A 26,447-nucleotide genomic window follows, 5' to 3' on the forward strand; every position below is an offset into this window, starting at 1 on the left:
TTCATTTTCGGCCCTGTTCCGAATTTTTATGAACATTGGTCAGATTTTTAATGGCTAAGGAGCTATTTGCAATCGTACATTAACTGAAGCTGCACTGACGCTCATGTATTGTTAAAAAGACTTCATCGTTACACTTTACTTTACGAAATGTCCACATACTTGTGTTCCTCATGGATGCCCATCCTGACTCATTTGACTGCGCAAAGTGTAACTTTTTCAATCAGTGTGGTGTCATTAACGCGTCATCAGAAATCTGTCGACGATTTTAATGTAATCCTATCCAGAGACGTAGCTGTAAACTTGTTAAACCTCACGATGCAAGGGAATCCAACGATTTTTTATTTATTTATTTCACATTTGACGTCCGTAGAAGCTGTATGGTCACTGCCGTACCTCACGTGGTTTTGGCAATGATGTCTTCTGCTAGAATAAGTGGTAGGGTCGCAGATCCCCTTTCCACACAAAGTTTGTAGGACAATCACAAACATCCATGCCCACGGCGGGATTCGAACCCGTAGCCTCTTCGCTGCAGAGCCGACACGTCAGCCACTCGGCCAACCAGGCTGGCTCCAATGATCTAACAAAATTTTTAACCTCTCAAACAACCAGTGAAACTTCCTGCCAGATTTCCAAAAAACCATACTTATGACTTTGAGCGTATTCATCTCTATGAATATCAATAAAATCGATCCTCCCAGATTCACAAAATAACTTAACGACGAAGGGATATACAAAAGTACATGTTGTAAAACTCACCTAAAAACGAGAGTTTATTATTATTATACTATATATTATTATTTTTTTATTTTACGATCTACATAGTGTACAGTAAAATCGCTTTTTAAAGGTCTGTGATATTTAAAAATGAATTAAATGTCCGTGATTTTCATTCCGTCATATTTTTGAATTACTGTTACGAAATCGAAGTGCAATTCAACGTGTTTTATTTTGTAACGAAGCCAATTGTTTTTGTAATGAAATGAAATTTAAGCAATGCTGATATTACCAAGATTATATTCCCCCCCCCACACACACACACTCCCTAAACTATGAATATCAATGTGAGAAGACGAAATTCACCAAAATCGAGTACATTATGTTTTTTTTTTTTGGCTAGATGAATGAAACAGGAATGTTTTCATATTCCCTGTTATCTGAGGAAGAAATAGGGTAATAAACTCTGATCATGGTAGTAGCGATAGCCGAGCCTCAATTAAAACTTCATTATGGGTAATGGATGGCAATGCTGTTGCCATCCATTACCCTCGCTGAGTACCCATTTTAGTCGCCTCTTACGACATGCATGGGCTACAGGGGAGCGATTTTTAAGTAAAGCCCTCTCAAAAATTTAAGATGATTCCCCGGACCACTCCCTACGAGTGGCCGATAGATCGTCCACCTCAGCGTTGATTCCACTCAGTGACGAGTCCCCCACCACTGAGCAGAAATGCTCATATTTTTTCCATGGAAAAGCATTCACCGATAAGGCCCTTCACGGACCACGCCAGAGAACACCCTCCCCAGAAACTCCATATGCTCATTCAGGAAACCCTCTCCCCGAAATCTAAGCGCCCGCCCCCTCACCGGGAGTAAAATTCCGGAAGAAACCTAAGAGAGCGCAACTCTCAAAACTCTGCGTCCCATTTTAGTCGCCTCTTACGACATGCATGGGCTTTTCTTATCCCGGCTACCAAATGGGGGATCTTTTGAATGTCCTTATAAGGACTGGCTTAAAGGGACGAAGCAAGAATGCTTTTCATCTTCCCCATTATCTGTAGAGGACAGTATATGGATAAGGTGTTATTCAGCAATTAAAGCTCTGATCATGGCAGGAGGGTAACAGCAATAGCAGAGCCTCAGTTAGAACTTCATTGGCTGCAGCATTGCCATCCATTACCCTCCAAGGGTAATGGATTGAATGAATCAATCACCGCATCTCACAGTCGATTGATTCTCCTCCGCTTTTGAATGTTTTGAACTTCTTTGGGAGATGGACCGAGTCCTTGACTCTTTATCCCTTCCTCTAGATTTTGGCTTGTGTATGAGAGGATTATTGTGTGTAATTTACCCGCTCATTGTGAGCCCCTTTTAAAAGTGCTATGCGTTCATGGTAGTAGTAAACAACTATTTTTATAAATAAAAGGTGTATTTGAAATTTTCATTAACAGATTTAATACTTACCACTTTCTAAAAAACATTGAATATATTCCATTGTAATATATGACTTACTACATGATTCTATACGCAATATAGAATTTTATTGCATAAATTATACGTACTTTACTACTTTTACGTGTTATGCTCTAGTATTTCATTGTAACCATGTAAATGGTGACGGTGTGTGTGTGTGTATATGCGCATAGACAACCATACTGCACATGATGTGATTCCTTGATAAAGAATGCTTCTTGAGTAGGGTGCATTATGATTTCATTAAGGGAAGGTTGGTTATGACTCCTTGCTTTTTTATGAAGTCCAGATGGGAATAAAACAAGGTAATGACCAAGATGTATGTATTTGGATGTCAACTTTTGATAGCGTTCGGCATAATACCCTACTAATTGAAATGCATCCAGTAGGTATTGAGTTGGCGATCACCTAAAGTCGGATGAATGGGGGTTGATTGGATTTTGAATAGACGACAGAAACTGTGTTTATACGAATCTTGAAACTCCAGGTGTTTATCCAGGGTTTAGTGTTAAGACTAATGTTGTTTATTGCTTTAATAAATTATTTATTTCCAATTATTTATGATGAAAAGTGGAACAGAATATTCAATTGTCTAGATGACCCACGTTATTCATAAGATATCTTATGAATAACGTAAGATATCTTTATTCATATTCCACGTAATTTATGAGATATCTTATGAATAACGTGGCTTCTGAGGGACGAAAAACCCCAGTTTTCGGGAGGGAAAAAAACCCTGCTACCTACGTATGAGACCAGCTAACTCACCTTTAGTCGAAAGAGACCAGATGAAGGTTCTTCACGTCATGGACGGGAATCGAACCCAGGTTTTTACCGACCAAAGGGCTCGTCTGTATCGACTGAGCTACGGAATCTCTGATAACACTATTATTAGATGGATATAAACTGAATCGATATGCACTAGAAATAATTAATGCACACACACACACACACGCACGCGCGCGCCCGCACACACACACAAAGAAAGAAATATGTATATGATTATTTTAAGAATATATATATCATGTCCAATTATGATTCTAACATATTAACAAGTAAATACCATGTTCTGTGAGCCCTTATAGATACTGTCACTGGATTTTGCAGTGACTGTATCGAGCGAATTTAATTTTCTAGTAACCAGTATGGCTACGGCCCTCGATTACACACATAAAAAATCGTAAAAACTCATTAACCTATTTAAACATTTTTATAAACTACAAAAACTATCAGATAGTGTATTTTACTCTACTTGTATATATAAGAAAAATAATCAGCCAAAAATAAATGCAAACACCAACAGAAAATAGGATTGAAATACTTGAATTGTATATTTATAAATATTAAGTATACGTGATGAGAATAATAAACATTAAGATAAAAAGCCAAACCGCTATTTTTTCTGGCGAAGTTAATTAAATTAAGGGGATAAAAATTCCTTATTATTTTATAGCCAGCATGCGAAACCCTTAATTTAATTAACTTCGCCAGAAAAAAATAGCCGTTTGGCTTTTTATCTTAGTTATAATATATGGACACACCTTTCTTAAGCCAAAAGTCCTTTTTAGGACTTCCAGGATAACAAATGGCAATGCTGTAGCCAATGAAGGTTTAACTGAGGTTCGGCTATTGCCGTTACCCAGCCATGACTAGAGCTTTTAGCTCAATAACACCCCATCCACACAGATTTTCTTTATTCAGATGACGGGATAAAGAGTCAAGGACTCAGCCCTACACTGTCCTCTACAGATAACGGGAAAGATGAAAAGCATTCTTGCTTCGCCCCTTTAAGCCAGTCCTTATAAGGACTCTGATATCGGATGATGAAGTGTGTGATCGACCGTGAGATACGGTGATTAATACCCTTGGAGGGTAATGGATGGCGCTGTAGCCAATGAAGTTCTAACTGAGGCTCGGCTATTGTTGTTACCCTCCTGCCATGATCAGAGCTTTAATAGCTCAATAACACCTTATTCCTACACTGTCCTCTACAGATAACGGGAAATATGAAAAGCATTCTTTCTTCACCCCTTTAAGCCAGTCCTTATAAGGATAAGGACTTTGATATCATCCAGGTCTACCTACTCACTGATGAGACCTCAATAAAGGTCGAAACCGGTCTGGGTAGTGACCTCCCCTCATAATGTAAAACAGTAATACATCTCCTAGGAGCTGTGTTTTACATTATGAGAAAATATCAAGGATAGTGAGGGAGCTTGCTCCACCTTTGCTTCGAGTTGCCTTGGTGTTGTACTACCAGGTGTTCACTTACGCTTGGATTCGCTGATAGTTCTTCGGCATGAAACTCTTAGATCGTAGTTTTCGATCTCAGAGATTCGCATTGGCTGTAAAATAATAAGGGATTTTTATCCCCTTAATTTAATAATAAACATTGTATTGTATTGTATCATCATTTATTGTTACGAAATACCGCGATAATTATTATACTGTCTATGCGTTTAAGTTCAAATTTAGAAGTACATGGATTCAAAACAGATAGTTCAACCTTGAATGATTAATTTGTTTTGTTGATTGTATCTAATGTTGTCTTAGCAATGAATTACAGAATGAAACATGTTAACCAGAGAGAGAGAGAGAGAGAGAAACTCATCGCGGCTTGAAGATGTTCATCAAACAACACAGAAGACAAATAGGTGTGTGTGTGTGTGTGTGTGTTCAGACGAGGTCAAATGCATTGTGCGTGATACGGGACTTAAAGTGGACTTCTGCAGGTTGTGGTGGTGGGGGGGGGTTTCCTTTCATTCGCGTGATTTATCGGTTCCCTGTTGTATGTTTCCATCGCTGCACGAATGCAGGTCAGATGACCTTTTTACGTGAACCCTCCGTACGTTAAGTCCCTGAATACACAGGTGACGGACTGACTGCCTACGAACTGGTTTATCAGCGTGACCTCCTCGACCACTCAGCCATTGTAAATCGACGGAGCTGAACGAAATGTTGTCTTTAACTCAACTGACGTTAGCTCTCGTATTTCTTTGTGTACGACGCTGCTTACAACTGCCCTCTATTGTGTGACACAACTCAAGTCTAAACCTCTGTACGGCGATGAACAGGAATTATGTGTGTTCTGCATCCAGTTTAAATGCCACGCGATTCACAATCGACAGATGCCGTACAGAGCGTGATTCTACCGAGACTTTGCTGCTTCAGAAAATTCCTGGAGGTAATCCCCGAGGTCCCCGGGGTTTATTCAAAAGGGACTTCTGTCACAGGAAAACGATGAAGCGATCTTCATAGCTGTATCTACATATCGATTATTGTTACGCTGTTAGAGGGCGCTGTGATCATTTGCTCTACGTAGTTTGTGTGAGTTACTTTTTCCTTTATGCTGAATAATTTTGTCTATTCATGTCTAAATTGAATTGAAAATCAAATTTATAAGGTGTATAGTTAATTAATGAATTCACGATAGCAGTATCAACCTGTCGTGAGCTAATAATACTTATTTTACTGAACAGGTAAACTAATTTTCCATTTTAGCCTTAATTACATTCAACAGGTTCCAGTTCTTTATCTAGATACATTAATTTCACAGTTTTACAAATGGCGACTCATCACCTTTGGTTGTTGGTTTGGTTGCATGAGTCCTCACCTCTTGTCCAGTAATCTTCGCTGGTGATTGGTATATACCTATCAATGACTTGGGGTCATTTCTGATGTTTTCGTTCACTACCATGAAAGATCACATAAGAGATTTGAATTTTCTTCTGGCGAGTCGTTTGAATTCTCTTAAACCAAAAGTTGCATTCCAAGCTAGTAGTTAATCGAATCCTTTAACTCAGAACACCAAACTGGATCCATTTGCAATTACTTCTGAAAGCGTATTTCAAGAATATGCACAGAAGAGTTGAATAGCACATTCAAAGAGTGAGTCTTCAGTATGAGTCTCTGTCCATCATTATATCTTTAAATATTGATATTGAGAATGTATCTTAAGCACAGAAAATTCAATAATCTTTGTTAAATGGGGATTTAAGGCACAAGTTTAGTGCAACAAAATCACAAGACTGCGCACACTAATCATACGTAAAACCTGATAAGCATGTTTCTGGGATAGTGGACATTAACCATGTTTTCACACGTCTCAAGGTGCTGAAACTTCTTTCAATGGTACAGGTAGTAACAGGTCATGTCATACTAATAGTTATTGTCGAATAACTATTTCGTTTTAACAAAAATTAATAGAAGGGAAGTCGCAATGTTTCAAAATCTCTGGTAAAGTTTGAGGAATATCAGTCGAAGGAAAATTGGTCCATGTTTAATATCACGTTGTTGCCTCTGTTTCTGTATATTATAAATTGTATTTTTTGCTTACTCTTTTGACGTTGTTTTGGTACTTTATTTTGTCTATTTTTGGAATATTCTTGAGATGAAACTGAAATACTAAAAATGCTATTTGGTTATCCAACGAAAATCTTGATTTTAAGGATGAAATTAAAGAATCTAAGTATGGGATAGATATTGATTGCCGATAAAAGTCTTCAGTTGTGATTCCAGGATAATTGCATAGATATTTCTGCATGTAATAAAATTTTCATACAGACAAAGCGTCCCATGGTCGAAGATGTAAGGTTACATATCTCAATCACTTTTACGATTATAATTTGTGGAATGTTTTACTCAATTTCAGCAGGAAAAGTGCCTCGTTTGCACCCCCTCCCCCTGCGGAAGCCCCGGCTTTCAGATGAAATTTATGACTGCAGAAATCATTCTCTGTGTTGTCATCCATTGGTGAATGAAAAACAGTTTTTATGGACAAAGAAACTGTCATCAGAGGTTGATGTTTTTTATGTTACAGATGCAAATCTCTGCTCTGATGTCTGGAATGTGTAGCGGATTTAGATTCCATGCCTACCGCGCGTACAATTAAATGGAACTATGCTTTCAATCTTCCATTGAAAGTATAGTTTGAAGAGTTTTCCTAAAATGCAGGATTTAGCCAGCAGACCCCATTAGATTTTTTTCCGACACTATAATGTACTCTCAAAACAATTGTACACAATTTATCACTTTGGTTTCATAGTCTTGAACCAACCGCCATATAAGTTGGACTTCGTTCCATTTGACTTCAGTCTCGCCTTGAAACTGAAGAAATATTTGAAGTCATCTGACTCTTTTGAGAACTCAAGAATGTGGTAAAGATGTGGCTCCACCCCTAAGATGCCCAATTTTCATCGCAGCGTGGAATCACTCTAACTGTGTTAGTATCAACGATGCTTTTTGCTGAAAAAAAAGATAGGTTCGAATCCATGATAGGCTGCGAAAAACCTTCATAGGACTTTTCAGATGAAGGTGAGTTAGTTGGTCTCATGAAAAGGCTAACAGTTTTTCCTGAAAACTGGAATTTTCCTCCAGAAAAAAGCCAACCAGGATAATAGACGAGAGCGTAATACATTGGCTTAATATCTTTAGATGAGTCAGTTGAGAGATAATTGCACGAATAACATAATAAAGTTCAAGGAAAGTGTCCGGATGAAATGAATTCTTCTTCTTCCTTTTACGTATTAGACCTAATGACCTGTTACGATTCGAAACCAGAAATCCCACTGAATAGGTCGGTCAATCCTATTCCAGGAGTGTCCTATGTCTGTAGATGCGTGTGTTCAAGGGGCAGTTTGTCTGTTCTGGGGAACGAAAAACCCGGGTTTCCGGGTGAAAAAAACCCTACCTCCGTATGAGACCGGCTATATATATATATACAAAATATTTAATGACTAGAACCGAGGTTTGAATAAAAAAATTTTAATTACACTACTAGTTTCGTCTAAACCAAGACTTCATCAGGTGGGAGATAAACATATAAATACCAGTAACTAATCTAAATGAATTGTTTTTTTAAGCCATAGAGTAACGTATCTAACACTGAAAAGAATAAAGGCTAGAGTTTAAATAGAAAAATGAACTCTGACTGTATCATTATGTATATGCGCTCGTATAAGGTCTCGAGAGCGCCAATATTAAATGTTAGTGCTGTGAAAGTCTGATAAGCGGTAGCTTAGGTTGTTATTAATATGGACGGAATTGATAACTATCTCTTTAGATTTTAAAATTATTCTCTCTAATTCATTGGTGTACGTTGACAGCTTCATCCCAGAGTATCTGATGTGGCAAACCTGCATCATTTGAGTTCGCTGAAAATAACACTTGACTGGACAAGGCATTGGACTGAGTTCTGTTGTAGGTAATGTCTCTCTGGTGCTCCTCTAAACGGAGTTCGATAGGTTTCTTCGTTTGTATGGCTTACCACAGCTGCAAAGAACCTTATAAACATCAGGATATTTAAGATTATTGTGTTTAGTTTTAGGACGACTTAAGATGGAACGAAGTTTGGGTAGGGTTTTGAAGAACGTCTTGATATTACATTTCTTCAGAAGTTTAGCCAATTCTTGAGATAAAGAACTTATAAATGGCAAAGAAATGCTGCCCTTACAAGTAGGGGTGTATTCATACTGTCGTGAATGAGCGTTGAATAGTAATTTGTCTATAGTTTTCCTAGAGTATCCATTAAGTTTAAATGTTAACAGAGGTTTGAATTAAAAAACTTTAATTACACTACTAGTTTCGTCTAAATTTAGACTTCATCAGGTGTGAGATAAACATATAAATATCAGTAACCAATCTAAAGGAATTGGTTTTATAAAACATAGAGTGTAGGTCACCGAGCTAGGTCTGTTCTGTTAGACAAAGAGGAACTTCATAATGAACTTAAACTTTGTCTAACAGAACAGACCTAGCTCAGTGACCTAGACTCTGTGTTTTATAAAACCAATTCCTTTAGATTGGTTACTGGTATTTATATGTTTATCTCACATCTGATGAAGTCAAAGTTTAGACGAAACTAGTAGTGTAATTAAAGTTTTTTTTATTCAAATCTAGGTTCTAGTCGTTAAAAATTTTGTAAATATGATATCAAACCGAGTAAATCTTCAATCACACACACACACACACGCACACGCACACATATATATGTGTGTGTGTGTGTGTTAAGATACCAAGCAATTTTATAAGCTAGGTTTTAATCCAAGATTTCAGATCAGTTTAAAATTCATTTAAACGCAAACTCAGCAGCCACTAAATATGGACGCAATGACGTCATTTGAGGTCTTTACTCAACGCTGACCCCGAGTGTAGGATGAGGCAACGAGACGATATCACTTGCAGTGTGTTACGGTGTCTCTCTGATGTTCCAATTAACGGTCATCAGGGATCTAATTAGGACTGTGATCTACATGCCAAGTCCAAATTACCGCACACTATTAGCAAAAAGTATCCCTGCAAGAACTGGGCGTGTTGGTAAACGTTGCCTGATGGTTACAAGAAAGAGCGGAGAAAAGATAGCTCCTTCTCACGCTACGTGCGATTTGCACTAATGACCCATTTGTCACGCGCGACTTCTCTCCAATGAGTACTCCCAAAGATCACACAGTGACGTCGAAGCTTTATTCCCCTTACCTCCTGACAGCCCACGAGAATTACTTTCAATGTCTTTATTGTAAAATGCACACCCCATTCGCACTTTATTGAATCCACTTAAAGCCAAATATCTGCTGTTACATTTCTTTGGCCATTTGCTTTTTATTGAATCCATTTCAAACTTTTGTGGATTGTTACATTTATTCCTTCTTCAGGCCCTTGAAATTATTATTATTATTATTATTATTTATTTTTTTATTTTTTAAACTGCTCGTTTCTTAAATCAGAACGAAATTTTCAGTATTTTGTTTTCGAATGATAGACTCGGGAAAAATAAAAAAATGTAATATTTAGCTCGTCCATAACTCCGAGACTGAATCTGAAATTTAAATTTAAAATTTGAATTTATCAGCTTCTTTTATTGACAGCATAGTTGAATCAAGGAAAAGTTACAAGCATCGTATTATGCAACACTTTTTTTTTCGCTTCTTTTATGTCAATGCAATTCCTTTTAATGTTTTTAATGAAAGTCAAAAGTATGCATTAAACACACTGAAAGCGTATATCGAAACACAGTATTTTTAATTTTGACAATATTTTAAGTATTTCAAAATAAATAAATTATGCACATTCAGATAATATGTCTATCATAGATCCATCAGAGCAGACGACGTTTAGGAAATTAATGACAATGGTTTCATTCCGGCCGCTAGGTGGTGCGTTTAACTGTAATGCGCATGCCTTGTAAATTGTAAATTACTTTCAAAATGCATTTGTAAAAAAATGAAAACTAAAATGCCAGTTTTATTTTTCTCTAGATGTCATTTTTCGAGTCAAATATTAGGATAAGTTTTGATATTCAGGATGACGACTAAAATCAGTGGAATTCTTTCAGTTTTAATTGAACCATTTAGTTCAAATTAGGAAAAAAAACAAAATTATTTGTCATTTTTGGTTTGTTGCTGTGATAATAGTTTTCTCTATAAAAAAGAAAGTTGTTATGAAATACGCCATTTTATTATTACATGGATTTTCTGAAAGTAAGGTTTCATGTAGTTTCTGATGTCAGCTAATATAAAAATAGCAGAGCTTAGAAGGTTATGGAATTATCCCGTATCTCGGACCAGAGACTAAGTTAAAAATCTAATGTAAAATTTTAATTACTGCTAAGGAGTAATTTATAAAAGGCACACCTGGTTATATTTTTGAAAGGCAAGGATGACAAAATATTTGGAGCTAAATTTGATTGAGCCGAGAACATGCGATAAGAGGTTCATAACGATGCATAAATGAGACCAGTAATCATGGGAAAATGATGAATAAATTTAGCTATAAATTTTGAAAACTAAATTAAAAAAAAAAAAAAAACTAAAAATTAAAGACCAAAAAGGAGCAAAAAGTCAGTCCTATATAAAATATATATAGGACTATCAGCATGGCGGTGTGCTGTCTTTTATGTGATTGTCGTTGTCAGATTATAAACAGCGCAAAATTCTTCGGCATTAATTAAAGTTTTATATTAGTCGTTTAACTTAGCCTCTGGTTGGAGAAATTGAAGAATGGATAGGCTCCAGGAGAAATGGAATTATGGTGGACTTCTTAAAACTGGGAGGAAGCCCCGTGATCAAACAGCTGACTAAACTCTTTAATAAATGCCTAAAACAGAAAAATTCCAAAAAATTGGAACAATTCACTTCTAATATTAATTTTTAAAAAGGACAATAAGGAAGAAATTAAAACCTACAGATCTATAAGCCTACTCCCCACAAGTCTTCACAATAATTATAAATAATAGAATAAAATCTAAACTAGAGGGAATGTAATCCTGTGAGCAAGCTGGATTTAGAAAGAAGTACAATAGTTTGGACCATATTCACATATTAAGGCAGCTCATTGAAAAATCAATTGAATACAATAAACCCTTATGTCTAGCCTATATAGACTACGAAAAAGCATTTGATTCAGTTAAAACATCTGCAACACTAAAAGCACTTGAAACCCAGGGAACTGAGAAACCATGTATTGAAAGACTAAAACATATTTACGAAAATGCAACGTCTGTAATTAAATTATGTAAAAACAGTGAAAAGTTCTCAATACAAAAAGGCATCTGGCAAGGCGACACCATATCTCCTAAATTATTTACAGCTGCATTAGAGGAAGTCTTTAGAAGCCTTGATTGGGAAACAAAAGGAATAAACATAAATGGAGAGGGCTGCATCATCTGAAATTTGCAGATGATATTGTCCTGATAGCAGATAATCTTGAAGATCTGGAAGAAAGGCTAAATCAGGTAAATGAAGCCTCCAGAGCAATTGGATTAAAATAAATAGAGAAAAAACAAAAATAATGATGAATAAATATATTAACCATAGAACTGTCAAAGTCGAAAATCATGAAATAGAACAAGTTACTTCTTATGTATATTTGGGCCAATTGTTATCCTTTAAGGAGTGCCAAAGAAAAGAGATTGAACTAAGAATTCACCTTGTATGGATGGCTTATGGGAAAATGAGAGACATATTCAGAAGTGACATCATTATGAGTCTAAAAAGGAAAGCTTTCGACCAGTGCATACTTCCTGGCCTAACATACGGAGGAGAAACATTTAACAGAAGTCCTAAACAAAAAGCTGAGAACAACACAACATCGCATAGTGAGAAGTATGCTAAAAATAACATTAAGAGATAGGAAGACAAATGCCTGGATAAGATCTCAAACAGGTGTCATGGATATTGTAAAATACATTACACAGGCTAAGTGGAGATGGGCTGGCCATATTGCCAGATGCAGTGACGGGAGATGGACTAGAAAAACAACAGAGTGGAGATCAATGGATGGAGCAAGACAAAGAGGAGGACCGAGAAGAAGGTGGAGGGAGATGAACTGGAACGAATTGCAGGAGTCAGGTGGATGGGAGAGGCAGAAAACCGAGTGGTCTGGAAAATCATGGGAGAGACACCTTTGTCCAGCAGTTGACAGAACCAAAAGGTTGAAGAAGAAGAAGATGGCTTCTGGGTAAGGATTCAATATCACATGCCTCATAAATGATGAACGCTTATTGTAACAGTTATGATTTAAATTATTGTAGTCCTCATTATCTTTCCACGCTTGTAAGTTTAATTAATTATTTAAAGTTGTAAACGCATGAGTACCAAAATAAAAATATCATTTGTAATCTTTGTTTATCTATTTCTTAGCGTCCGGGTGCCACCGAAGGACGGACAAACTAAATCGAATCCAAGCAAAAGGCATCGAGAACGTCTCAATGCCGAATTGGACACCTTAGCCAGTCTTCTGCCGTATGAACAGAGTGTTCTCTCAAAGTTAGACAAATTGTCCATCTTGAGGTTGAGTGTCAGTTACCTGAGGACTAAAAGTTACTTCCAAGGTAAGTCTCTCTCTGTGTCATCTAACTATAGAAAAACAAATGGGAAAAAGTTTCAAAATTATACTTTTTCTTCTTTATTTTTATGTAAATAAAAGCCGATGTTCGTAACCAAATGTATGATGAAATATATGAATCAAAATGCAAAGAAAAGCCCTTCCTGTATTAGAGTTGTATTACGCATGCGTCCTTATGTTCATAGGTGTAAAGATCGTTTGGAAACGTGTGACAATTTTAACTGTTCGAAAGTGTGTAAAGATTCTTTGAGTGCGAACAGTTCCCTCTCTTCAAAGCTTTCGCATTCTTACACAGAAAAGTGCGCCATTGTTCTCAGAATGCTTTCCTCTTTTCCGATTTGAGTATACTTGCGCCGAAGAACTCTGGGAGAGAGGGAAGTCATCACAGAGTCGTGAATAAACATCGTGGGTTTTCAGCTTCTGTAACCGCTTGTTAAGAGGATGAAGGGAGCAATTCGCGTGACCTCAAAACACCGCTATCAGACGCCCTTACACGCAGGCGTGTTGATTGTTTAGCGGAGATTTTTGATTTCCATTCTGTTCAAGTATAGTTGTTATCTCGCGCGTGGTAATATCCTCGCTTTCAAAAAAATGGGGCTTAATATGTTCCCTCTTTCGTCCTTCAGTGTGCTTTATTATAGATAGATGCATAAAATCCTCTCAACAAAGGTTAATTATGAACAATTTGTGTCATCGTGAAGAGGATGTTGTTTTCAATTACGTGCTACGTTTTGGAACCCAGCAAGGCAAACTAGAAGGTGACTGACGGAGTTTTTAAGAAAATTTAAAGAAAGAAAATATTTCTACTTATCCTACCAATGTGTGTGATTTTGACTAATGCTATGTGACCTTCGTGACTTCATAATGCATGTATCTCTTCTGGTTTTAGAGCACTTAGGAAGACAATGCATTCTGGAATATTACTGTGCATTTGATGCGTATTCGTCTTCTGTCGCCCTCCCCCCCTACTAACAGAGGCGTAGCTAGCGGGGGGCAGAGGGGGAGGTCCTCCCCGGGCGGCACTTCTTTTGCAGTTAATTCTAAACTACAGTCTCGAGAACTCATTTCCAAATATTGTAATCCTACTGCGAATTTTCCTCACAATTGCTGTAAGTGTTGCTAGTTGTGCAGGTTTTCTAAATAAAATAGATTAATAATTACCTACATTACTATGAAATAGACTTCACTAATGTCATCGATGATTTTGCTAACAGAAAAGCAAGAAAAATAACATTTTGAAGTGTTGAAATTAAAGTTTTATTCAAAAATAAACATAGTGTTTTAATTTATTTCCCCTAAGTCGTTTTGACTTTTTGTAGTATTTTCGGTGTGTATTGAGAGGGGCGGCAAACTCAGGGATCACCACGGGCGACAAAAGCTCTAGCTACACCACTGCCCCCTAAGCACATGTATAATCTTCTTAGCATTGTATTTTATTTTGTTTAAGTGATTTCATAATCACTTAAATAAAATAAAATACAATTTTATCTTTCAGCTAATTCAACACATTATTTTTGTTATTGCCTATAAGGAAAAAAGCACCAAATACCTCATGTAATCTTCTGTTGTTACATAAGGACTGGTGTAAATAAATAGGGCTGATATTCTAGAAGTATTATTTTAATAGTAGACGGAGAGTAAAAAATAAATAAATAAGAATAAATAAATTTTATTTTCTTCTTTTTCTTTGAGTGTCATCTCCTATCGGAGGTCGGCGACCACCTTGGCAAATTTTGGGCGATCCTCAGCCAATCTGAACAGTCCCTCCGGGCTCATGCCAGTCCACTGTCTCTGATGTCTGCCAGCCAAGATTTTCTTCTTCCATTTATCTTCCCTTTTATAATCAATTGAAGTGTCTTATATTTCTCATTACGAAGTAAGTGACCAAAATATGCAGTTTTCATCTTTTTATGGTATTTAGAAGTTTACGTGATTTCTCCATTTGTTCCAGTACTACTTGATTGGACGTTTTGCTGTCGATGGAATTTTTAACATTCGTCTGTAGAACCACATCTCAAAGACTTCAAGTTTTTTTAATCAATTGTCTTCAGGTTTCTGCACCGTACAGCATTACAGACCATCCATAGCATTTAACCATGCGTACTCTAAGCTCTAAATTTAAATTTAAATTGCCGTTACATAGTGTTGATTTTTCCACTCTCTACGTTCACTAGTTCCAGAAGATTTTGAAGATCCTGAATATTGTCAGCCAGAAGAGCTGTGTCATCAGCATATCGGCTGTTACTGATGATTTCACCATTTAAATTAATCCCTTCCTTTTAAAATTTTTTGAAATATGGCTTCTGAGTATATGTTAAAAAGAAGAGGTGACTGCACACATCCTTGCCTTACTCCTCGTTTGATGTTAATGGAATCCGATAATGTCATCAACTTGAAGAAATGCCTTTTGGTTCCAATATAAGTTTTCAATGATCCTGATGTCTTTATCATCTATCCAATTCTTTTTAATAATTCAATAAGTCCAACATTCTAATTATTTTAGAATGTTGGACTTGGTCAAATGCTTTCTCGAAGTCAATGAAGCAAATTAATACTTCCTTGTTTTGGTCACTGCATTTTTGGAATAAGATTTGAGAACAGAAAAGAACCTCTCTCGTTCTCAAACCGTTTCTGAAGCCGAATTGGGTATCATTGATGGTGTCTTCACATCTCTGTATATTCGTTTTTGAATTATGTTCAGAAACATTTTGAGAACATGACTCATTAGACTGATCATTCTATAGTCATTACAAGTTTACACAATTGCTTTTTTAGATAGCATGATGAAGGTCAAATGTAACGAGTCTTGAGGGATTATGCCTGTATCGTAGATCTCATTAAATAGCTTTACTAATATAGTAATGTTGTCGTCTTCTAATAACTTTACTATATCTGCTGATATTCTATCAGGACCTGAGGTTTTACCATTTTTAGCTGAGTTCAGCGCACATTCTACCTCTGATCTTAGAATGCATGGACCCTCCATCTTCATAAGTATTTTCTGGGTTCTGTTTGTTATCAGTAAAGAGTTCGTCTACATATTTCATCCATTCTTGTATTTTGTCGTCCTTTTCGGATATTATTTCTCCCTTTTTGTTTCGAAGGATACATAGTTGTTTTTTCTTACATATACCCGAGTTCTCTTTCAGCTCTTTGTGTAGATTACTGTAGAAATTCTATTTCTTTATATTTTTCATTGATCCAGATTTCTTTTGCTCTTTTAATCATGCCTTTAATAATTTTATGAACCTCTTTATATTTTGTTGGACTATGATTTTTAAATGACCTGCATTGAACCATGAGAGAAAGAATTTCGTCAGTTCTTTCTTTTTTACTACTCTGTCAGGACACAAGGTATTAGTACATTTCTCTATGAAGACAGATTTTAATTTGGCCGATGATTCTTCATTCTCATGACGTCATCATTCTCGATAAGTGCTATCTCTTGATTCAGATCTTGACTCAGTTTTTTTCTTATATCTGGATTTTTTAACTTTCCTTAAACAAAACTTCTTTGTTGATGTTTCGTAAGTATAGCTTTCAGTCTAAGTTTTAACTCCGCCACCAGTAGGTTATGATCAGAAGCAATGTCTGCACTAGGATAGTTTTTTTTGTACTCTTAATGGAACTTCGAAATCGTTGATTAATTTGCGAGTAATCAATTTGGTTTCTGACTATATTTGCATTATTATCCTGTGGTGATCACCAAGTATATATCCTTCGTGATGGAAGCTTAAACCATGTGTTTGTGATTATTAGTTCTTCTTGGCAAAATTGAATAAGACGATCTCCTCTCATTTCTTGTTCCCAGTCCATGTTCGCCAACTATTTCTCCACTTCTATCTTTCCCAACTTTAGCATTGAAATCATCCATGACGATGTTAATGTCATGTTTTATTGTATTTTTTATTAGTTCTTTTAATTGATCAAAAAATTCTTTGATCTCGGTATCGTTCTTGTCAACAGTAGGGGCATAGACCTGTACATGACCTTTCAGTTTTAATAACAACACATCCTATCTGAGTAGGGGATGAAGGTCAATAGTGACTTATTGGCATCTTTGTTTAATATTATTCCAACTCCGTTTTGATGATTGTTTTCACTACTTCTAGAGTGCCACACTGTCATGTCATCAACTTGAGTTTTGCCTCATCCTGGCCATCAAACTTCACTCATTCCTAAAATCCCAATTCAAAGTCTTTTCATTTCCTGTATAGCATTTCTTACCTTACCTCTTTCATACGGGGTTCTGACATTCCAGGTTTCTAGTTTTAATGGACACTATATTATTTTATTTGGCAAGTCGCATCAAGTAAGAAATATAGAAAATATGTAAAAATATATAAAAAATAAAAATGCAAACCCCACTCAAGGTACTGATGTACTATAGGTTGACAATCTCTCGTGCATGGGAGCCACATGACATTAAAAATAATGTAAATGAGTTTAATTAAATCTTATGTAATTATTTAGAGTATTTTATTTATTTATTTTAATTATTTTAAGTATTATTTTAGACACGGTCTTGTCTGTAGACCAGTGATTCAGAAGTTGCTGATAACACACCTTTAAATATAGTTTTAAGCCTGCTGTTCTCACTGGCAGTCACATTGTTGGATGGGGTGGCTTGGTTAATCAGGGTTGACGTGAGTCGATTACGTATGTTAATTGCGTGTGTTCTATTGCTGATTAACTGTTTTTCCGGAATGAAAAAAAGCAAGTTTTCCAGACGAAAAATAAATCCTATCTGGTATGAGATTAGCCACTTCATTTTTAATTAAAATGCCTTTATAAAGATTCCTTGCGTATACTATAGAATCTGTATAGTATACGGTGAGTATAGTATACAGATACTATTATACAAGTATTGCAGATCGTCCCTGTTTTTAATGGCTGTGCCGTCTGTGTTTGTCCAGAGGAATGCCATACTTTCTGCTAGTGAAATGAAGTTCGAATTACTTCAGCTGTTTCTTTAAATTTTCGTTCGACCTTATTATTTTGAGATTTTTTTTTGAAAAGGTTTCAAAGATTCAAAATTGATATATTTGTGTTTTCAGGAAAAAAAAAATAGACACAAATTTGTCTAATTTCAAAATTGATAAAAGTATGTGTGACAAAATTCAAAATTCTATAACTACAACAATTTTTAATCCAATTCAACACTACAAATGCTGTAATTGATCTTGAATACATAACTAGAAAGTGAACAACAAGAACCCGTGGTTGGTCAGTTAATACTATTTCTGATTGGCTACAAAAGAAATTAAATTTTGTGTTTAGCGATGCGTATAGGTTCATCATATATTTTGGTCTTCATTGTTTTAAATTTCATTTGTAGTACATACAGAAAAAAATATTTCAATATTCTTGGATAGCAGAGGATTCATTATAGAAGTGGACTATCGTAATGATAGTATGAACGGTTAAGGTGGGGTGGGATTGGAATCACAGAACAGTTTGTGTCGATGCGTTTCTGTAATTAATTCTAGAGTAATATGTGCATGACGGATTGCTTCGAAACAACAATCGCCTCTGGGGACAAACAGTTCTAACCATACACTTCACGTTCGGTAGACTCATAAGGGAGAAGCGGCAATCAATAGGGGAACCTGGGGCGTGATCCCAGCTTGTTATCGAGAGGGGAGGAGAGATTGGATGACCCGGACCCAATCGTCGGAGTTCGGCGATGGGCTTTACAGAGTGACAGCCTCTCCCCTCTCTGGAGACAAACGGACTGCTGGGAGTCTGACGGAAACTTATCGGCGAAGCACTCGATCCATTCGAAAGATTCATTTCATTAGTGGGTGTTTACTGAGCATCTAGCACGCACGTGCCACACGCACACACACACACACATACCTCTGCGAGTAACATGATCGACCGAGAAGTGTATGGTAACTGCTCCTGATTTTTACCCGAATCCTATAGAGACCAAATTTGTGAGGTATTATAGACCAAATATACTTCCTGATTCTTTACGTTATTTCCTTTGCTAAGATACGTTTATAGTAGGCTTTCCAGCAGCACTGTGCTGTCCGCAGAGGAAACAATCTTGACTGTAACATTTCCATGTTTAAGTACTATTAAGACGTCGCCACCTGGTGGTGGCGCTTTGCCATATGGAGTTTATTGGTGGTGGTGATAACTGTCCCCCTAAGTCAGTACCACTCTAGTTTAGCGAGTATGATTTCAAGACATCATTCTCCTTACTCTACAAAGTGCTACTTACAACAGGGTTTTCTTGTCCCCTGAGCCAAATTCTAAAAGAGCAGGATATTCAGCTTCGAGCGGGGGAAACGCAGACATGACGGCGCGTTGAACTAACAACGGTGATGACAGGATTCGCAGAACTGGGAAGCCGCTACCCGGAGACAAGCAGATTGAGATCTGTCGATAGGATCATGCACAAGTGTGTGCCCGAGGGGTGCATGGGATTTCCCCGCTGTGTCACGCGTGCAACTAACGGTTTTTTTTTTTTTTTTTGCTGCGCAAGGGTCATCACGAGACAAAAGGCTGAAGCAAAAGTCAACTACCGAGGAAGACTTCGAATGTCGTGACTGAGAAAAGAAAAAAATCTATCGAAGCAGTGGAGAGAATTCTCGATATCTGAATGAAGTTATTTCAATTTTCTTTTTTTTTTTAATTTCTTTATATCTGGCCTCTTCCCTATTAAAACAGTCATGTTATATTCCAAATAATTTTCATCTTTCAAGTCTTCTTTTAAAGCTTAAAATAAATGTGGTTTGAGATGCTGTATAACATGTTAAGGGCCTATCTGTCAAGGGATGCAAATATGAGTAATCAGAAGTTTCTCGATACCTTTAAAAGGTGCTACCAAATATGCTGGAGGAGTCTTCAGTTGGAATTAAAATTGGTGGAAAAAATATTAATAATTTGAGGTATGCAGATGATACCACCTTGCTAGCAGAATGCAAAGAATATTTGGAGGGACTTATTATGAAAGTTAAATAAGAAAGCGCTAAATATGGTCTTAAACTTAACCTCAAAAAGACAAAAGTTATGGCAACATGTGAACTTAATGATTTTGAAGTAGATGGGGAGAAAATGGAAGCAGTTAACAATTTTGTGCTCATAGGATCCCGAATTGATTAAGATGATTATTGTACTGAAGAAGTTAGAAGAAGATTATTACTCGGAAAGAAAGCAATGACAAATTTAAGCAAGATCTTTAAAGATAAAGATATTAGCCTCGCAACAAAAATCAGAATCGGGAAAGCAATGGTATTCAAGTACTGTATGGTACTGTGGTACTGTATGGATGTGAAAGTTTGATCCTGAAAAATAGTGAAAGAAGGAAGATAGATGCATTTGAATTATGGGTTTGGAAAGGCTTACTAAGAATACCATGGACTGCAGAGCAAACCAATAAGTCAGTGATAGACAGAATAAAGCCAGATTGATCTCTCGAAGCTATGATCATCAAGCAAAAATTGTCACACTTCGGACATATTATGCGAGCAAATGACAGTGTGGAGAAGATGATGATGTTTGCTAAAGTTGATGGAAGCAGGAGATGAGGAAGACCAAGAATTAGATGGGCGGATGGAGTTAAAGAAGCGACTGGAATGCGCTTGGAAATTCTGAAAGATATGGCCAGGGACAGAACTGAATGGAGAATGTATGTTCATGGAGTCAACAGGAGTCGAAAACGATTCGATGGAACATAACAACAACAACCAAATAGGCTGTTGAATGGTTCTTGATAAACACACATACGCACGAAGTATAAAAATATTCAGAGGTTCAAGATAGATCATCTCTATAGGAGATGATCTATTTGGAGAGAGAGAGAGAGAGAGAGAGATAAAACCACTTCCATCGCATATAATCCAAAGACAAAACTGAGAACCCATTTACAAAATACAAAATATCATTTTCATAAGAGGATAACTTGTTTGAACAAGACAAAGAAGCTTAAGTTCTTTGAGTTTGGAGGCGAAACTGTGGTACACTTGGAGATAGAAGTCGCAAGAACGAACTTATATACCATAACCAGTTATTGTAATAAACATGCAGAAACTGAAGATTATGAAAAAGTAATTTGGCTTGTTGATTTTTATCGGTCTGTTTATTGATTTCATTGAATAGAAAATCAGACCCCCGAAATTAAGAAAAGCCCTCAACTGAATGAAATCTTATTAAGAAATGTTCGGTTGAAAGCCTCCAGGGACAGGTGAACCTTTTTCATTCACGTTCTGTGTGTGTGTGTGTGTGTGTGTCACAGCGAGCTGCGTGACATCTCCCCGCTGGTCATTAGTCTCCTCTAACTCCGTCAGACAGCTTGACAAGGAGTTTCCGTCAACTCATATCTCATGTCACCTGTCGTATTGGTCCAGATGTCAACTTTGGCTCTTCTTTGTTTCTAGGTTCGGTCTTAATGATGATCACCTCATCCGTCTCTATACGTCTCCAATCTCATTTCGGCGCTTTCCTATTCTCAAGTAACGAACTTTGACAACGCCTGATAAGCGCGAGACTAACTCTCCCCCTTGTCTTTTTCTTTCCCCCCCTCCTCTGGTTCTTCTCTGTGCGTTTCCCCCCCTCATACACCGTCATTTACTTCGTTCCCACAATTCCCTTTTGTTCTCTTTCTAACTGACGAGACAGGTAGCATTTGACATGTCCCAAGACACGCGCTCCGATTGATTACTGGCCGTGGTTGCTATAGCAACGAGAGGCCCCTCTCACCTTGTGCAGGGCAGGTATAAATGGCAAAATGCACTTGGCGTCGTGCCTGATATCTCGCGTAAAACCACATTTTCGGATCTTTCCATTTGACTTCCCTCCCAACTTTGTGTCGATCTCAAATACTGTGTGCTGTTTTTTTCTTGTGGGTACAATGCTGTCCTTACCTGCTTTTTTTTAAAGCAAGTACATGAATATTCATGCTGTGGTGATGTTAATGGAGTTCGCTTTCAATATTATTACCCCCCCCTCCCCCGAACCCCATTTTTGTTTCGAGCAGACAGCGAAGCTTTATTTATGGATTCAATAATACTGGAGTGTTATTACAGTGAATGCAATAACTTGCGAAATGACTGGTTGGGTGATCATTATTATTATTTCAGCAGATTTCTAAGTTTCACCAAAAGGCACTCGAGTGGTTCGATGTTCTTTGTCTGTCTCATTTCAGAGCTGTCATGAGCAGTGCAATGGGAGGCAATCGGCACCTCCCACCACAACATATTTAGGTCACTTGACTCTCATTACATACCGCAACATGCTTTTTGTAGGGACGACTAACAATCCGTGCTCGGAGGTCTGAGTAAACGCCTCCAGATCACAGTATTAATGACATCTCTACCGTAGCAGCTGACACTATGACCAGTCGCGCATGCGCTCAATGAAGACGCCTTTTCGTCGGCAAACCAGACATATGTCCATGCGGATACTTCCGTTCCCATTGGCTCTCTGGTACTTGGAGCAGAGTAGGATTAGGGGAGATGAAAGTGGAGGGGGGGGGTCTTGCTGCCAGAAACAAAAAAGACCTCCTGGAAAAAATATATTATTTATTGACTTCTCAATTTATTCGTTATCAGAACTCTCCAACTACGGTAATGAGGTAGGTTATGAAAGATGATATCGCATGCAAGTTACAAACATTTATTGTTTACGAATGGTCAAGAGGGACGAAAGAAATAATAAAAATGTGAAAACTGAATTATGAAACATTTAGAAGGTTGAAAACTAACGATTAACAGATAATTGACTCATCAATATGTTAATGCTTGTAGTATTGTTGTCAATGGCATCTTTCAGCCTTTTGCTTCCCTTCATCAATTGACAGTAAGATTGCTAGTTGCGATTATTGTTGTTCATCCTCCATTTTAAGTGAATGAGGGACAGTGCTTTGATATTCAGAGTACATACAGGCTTTATTAACAAAGATTCAAAGCGATCTTGCGTTGCTAGAATGCAAAAGTATAGGGTTTTTTTTTGTTCCCGAACCAATTACGACAGCATCCTCAAGTGTGTTAGGAACAGATCCGATAGGGTAATACAGGTGTGCCTTCTTCACAGCAGCCATCTGTTTTTCTTAATTGCTACTCTTTTTTTTCCCACTCCCCGAGGGGTGGCATCGAGGGATTAGCAGCGAGAAGATGACTACTTTGCCAAATGACTCATCATTCACGTCAAGACAATGTCATCTCCCAAGGAATTTACTCGGTGCTGGTAAATAATAGCCCCCTACCCACCCTCCATGATTCGCCCCAGGATGAGAGGGGGGGGGGGGAGGAGACCGAACACTCTGTGCTCGAGTAATTATTCAAACTGCGACACTCTTGTCGGAGCCATGAATATTTCACGACGTTCACCTGGCAGCGATGTAGTCTACCTTTGCCCGCCATTTTTTTATTTTTTATTTTTTTTTTTTTACGGCGAGACGCGCGCTGTCCAGGTCACGCCTTCGCCTAGTACGGAGGATGTAATGGTTGCCACTCCTTTCCATTTACCAGGTGAAAAGCAGTCGCAATTTGCATTTGCTGGTCTTAATCCCTTAAAACAAGGGTTTTCTCCAGAAAACTGCGGTTCAAATAAAAATCACTCGCACAGCTTGACACTCCACCTTATGGACCATGTTTGCTTTCACCAATCTTTTTAATAAATTGATTTTTACGATTGACACGTCGATCTTTGTTTGTTTATTGATTGCTTTATTTGTTCACCAAAAAAATTCAATGAGCGCCGTGAGATAAATTGGCTTTCATACCTCTGAAATTACGTAAAAAACAAAGATCATATTTCAGGATTGAAATTGAGTTAATGTGTTTGGATTGCACAATAGGAAAGCCAAACTATCTTACACGTAGCGTATTATACACGACGGTGAGAATACCTCCTATAAGTCGTGATGCATTTCATTCAGGCTACTTCTAGTAAAAGGACTTGGTTACTCAAGAATACCCACTAGGCAGAGTTAAAATGCTGAGGTATAATCCGAATAATTTTTAGAGCTGAAAGGATTCATACTGGGCCATATCCAGATTAGATCGCGCCCTGAACAATTAAATATCGCCCTTGATGGATTATAAGACAAAACTATAAGAAAATCTCCACTTGCTGTTTTCTTTTTATGACAAGAGAAACATTAATGCAAAACATTACATAATAATATTAATTAAATGTTTGCTCTACGGGAATATCGCACAATAAAACTGTATTTAAGCTCTTCTAAATTTAAATTATAAGCTATGTCCGCCTGTATCGATATGGCTGCTAGACCAACCAATCTTTCTTGGGTCGTTGCTATTCGCAAATAATTTTTAATCAGTTTGGGCTTGGAAAAACGTCTTTCTGCACTTACTACGCTAATAGGAATTGTTAACAACATCCTTAGGGCGGTAATTACGTTTGGATAAATTTATACAAGATTTTGGTCATATATATATATATACTGTATATATATATATATATGATAAAATTTGGTGAGCACCCCTTTTCTCTTGTATTATTTTTGAGAGAATTTTTAATTCTTCAAATAAATCTATTGCATCTACATCAAATGTTGTAAAATATCTTGTTGCCCTAATACGTCGGCTACCGCAATATGGCTGAATGAGCGCCCTTAATTAAGCGGCGCCATGAGGCAGGCTGCCTCTATACTACACCCTGTCGACGGTTGGATTCATAGATGAATGAAATGAATTACTAGGGCCTTTTGTTCACATCAGTAAATCGTCGATAGATGCCTCAACATCATCTTAAAAGCTGTCTTTCTTTCTCTGCTCAAATAACAACATGTCACTACATACCTTGATGTAGATAAGACTACGTTATTATACTAATATTCAACTTGATCATTTCCTTAAAACTACAATAGTTTAGGCAACACACAATTATCTAGAATGCCAATATAACGTCAGTATTCAATGAGCTCGACAAATAGTCCTCGGTACTATGTATTCTGGTAAAAATGCACATTTTTGAATCACTATGGTAACAAAGTGTAAAAGGCTAATTGAATCTAAGTTCATTGTAAATTAGATTTCATTAACATTGACTTTGGAGAACAGTGGAGAAAATTTGGAGAACATTTCTTAGAAGATTGGAATTTAATATTTATAAACGATCTAACTATTATTATTATTATTTTAATTTACCATCTACCACTAGTCACACATAACATCCATTTGCTATAGGTCTCCAAAATTTTAAATCATGGGTAAAATTAATTGCTCCAACAATTAAAAATTAAGCTCGGTCAGTTACAACAACATAATGGCTAGATGGGTGAAGCAAATGTGCTTTTCATATTCCTCTTTCTGCGTAAAGAAACCAATGGAGTTAGCTGTGTTCAGCTGGAATCAGGATTGCCTTGGGTTTTTCGTATTTAGTTGGCAGCTGGTCTGATTAGTGGGTTTGGGCGCGTGCTTGGCTTTGAGAAGAAATTTTCCGCTAGGTCATGAAGGAGCGGAAAGATCTATGAGATTCTGGTGTCTCAGTGGATCTGAGTGTTTCTAATAAACCATGTGGCGTCCAGTATCGGTCAGTTAGCGCCCTAAAATATTTCATAAGTATGATTGATATAATAATAAATTATTAATGAATAGTTTATGTTGCAACATATTTTATATGCGTTGTATATAATGCAATTTAAGCATATTAGTATATTGAACGGATATCGACAAATAACTATTAATTTAGTAATTAATTATTTTAATAAATGTATTATATACCTATATAATATCTAGCAAACTATTTGGAAGCAAAGCACTTTAATGACGATGACCGCCATAGGTCTTTGACAAACATTTTTCGAAAAAAAGATTTTAAAAAAGTGGCTCTGAAAGGCTGTTGAATGATCATGTGACTCAAACGTTTTAGGAGCTACTGGAGATGGTGACTTCCTCCCATTCGATACTTTGAAAAAGGTGTTAATTTTCATGTATTTGTTCGACTCATTCAAAAACCAAGCCATATGATGACAGCTTGCAAAACCCTTTGTCCAGTGATAGCCAATGATATCATTGTGCATTGGAAAGAATAGGCTGGTTGGTCGAGTGGTTAGTGTGTCCGTTCTCCATCCAAAAGGCTGCAGGTTCGAATCCCGCCGTGGGCATGGATGTTTGTGATTGTCTGTGAAAATACTAGCGTGGTCGGTGGTAGATTGCGTCGGTGTAGATAATGAAAGTAGTTGCTGTTGGTGGGATGGAGACGGAGAAGTTGTAGAGTAGGTGTCCTCCATCGATGAGTCTTTGGACTCCTTGGAGGTGTTGCATAATAATAATCATACAGAAAAATAGCCACATACATCCTCCTACATCTAGGTAGTTGTCCGAAGTTGAATATCAAACCTTCATTTTTGCATAATACTATAAACGACAATCATTTTGATTATCATCGATTGTAGATGTCAGTAAAATCATACTAAGTTCCTAAAATCTATGGTGTCGTTA

At 37.0% G+C, this 26,447-nt stretch overlaps 1 protein-coding gene across 1 annotated transcript in view; it reads left to right on the top strand.

Moving 5' to 3' along the window:
* Positions 1-26,447, top strand: part of LOC150096401 (uncharacterized) — a 136,408-nt gene that overhangs the window by 23,601 nt on the left and 86,360 nt on the right. Inside the window, exon 2 of the mRNA XM_090409053.1 lies at positions 12,825-13,015. Within this exon, the coding sequence (XP_090265179.1) occupies positions 12,825-13,015 (191 nt within the window). The remainder of the gene's footprint in view (positions 1-12,824; positions 13,016-26,447) is intronic.

The sequence above is a fragment of the Typopeltis vanoorti genome, chromosome 19 (assembly GCF_054136105.1).
Source record: "Typopeltis vanoorti isolate ZY-2024b chromosome 19, IOZ_Tvanoo_1.0, whole genome shotgun sequence".
Taxonomy (NCBI): Eukaryota; Metazoa; Arthropoda; class Arachnida; order Uropygi; family Thelyphonidae; genus Typopeltis; species Typopeltis vanoorti.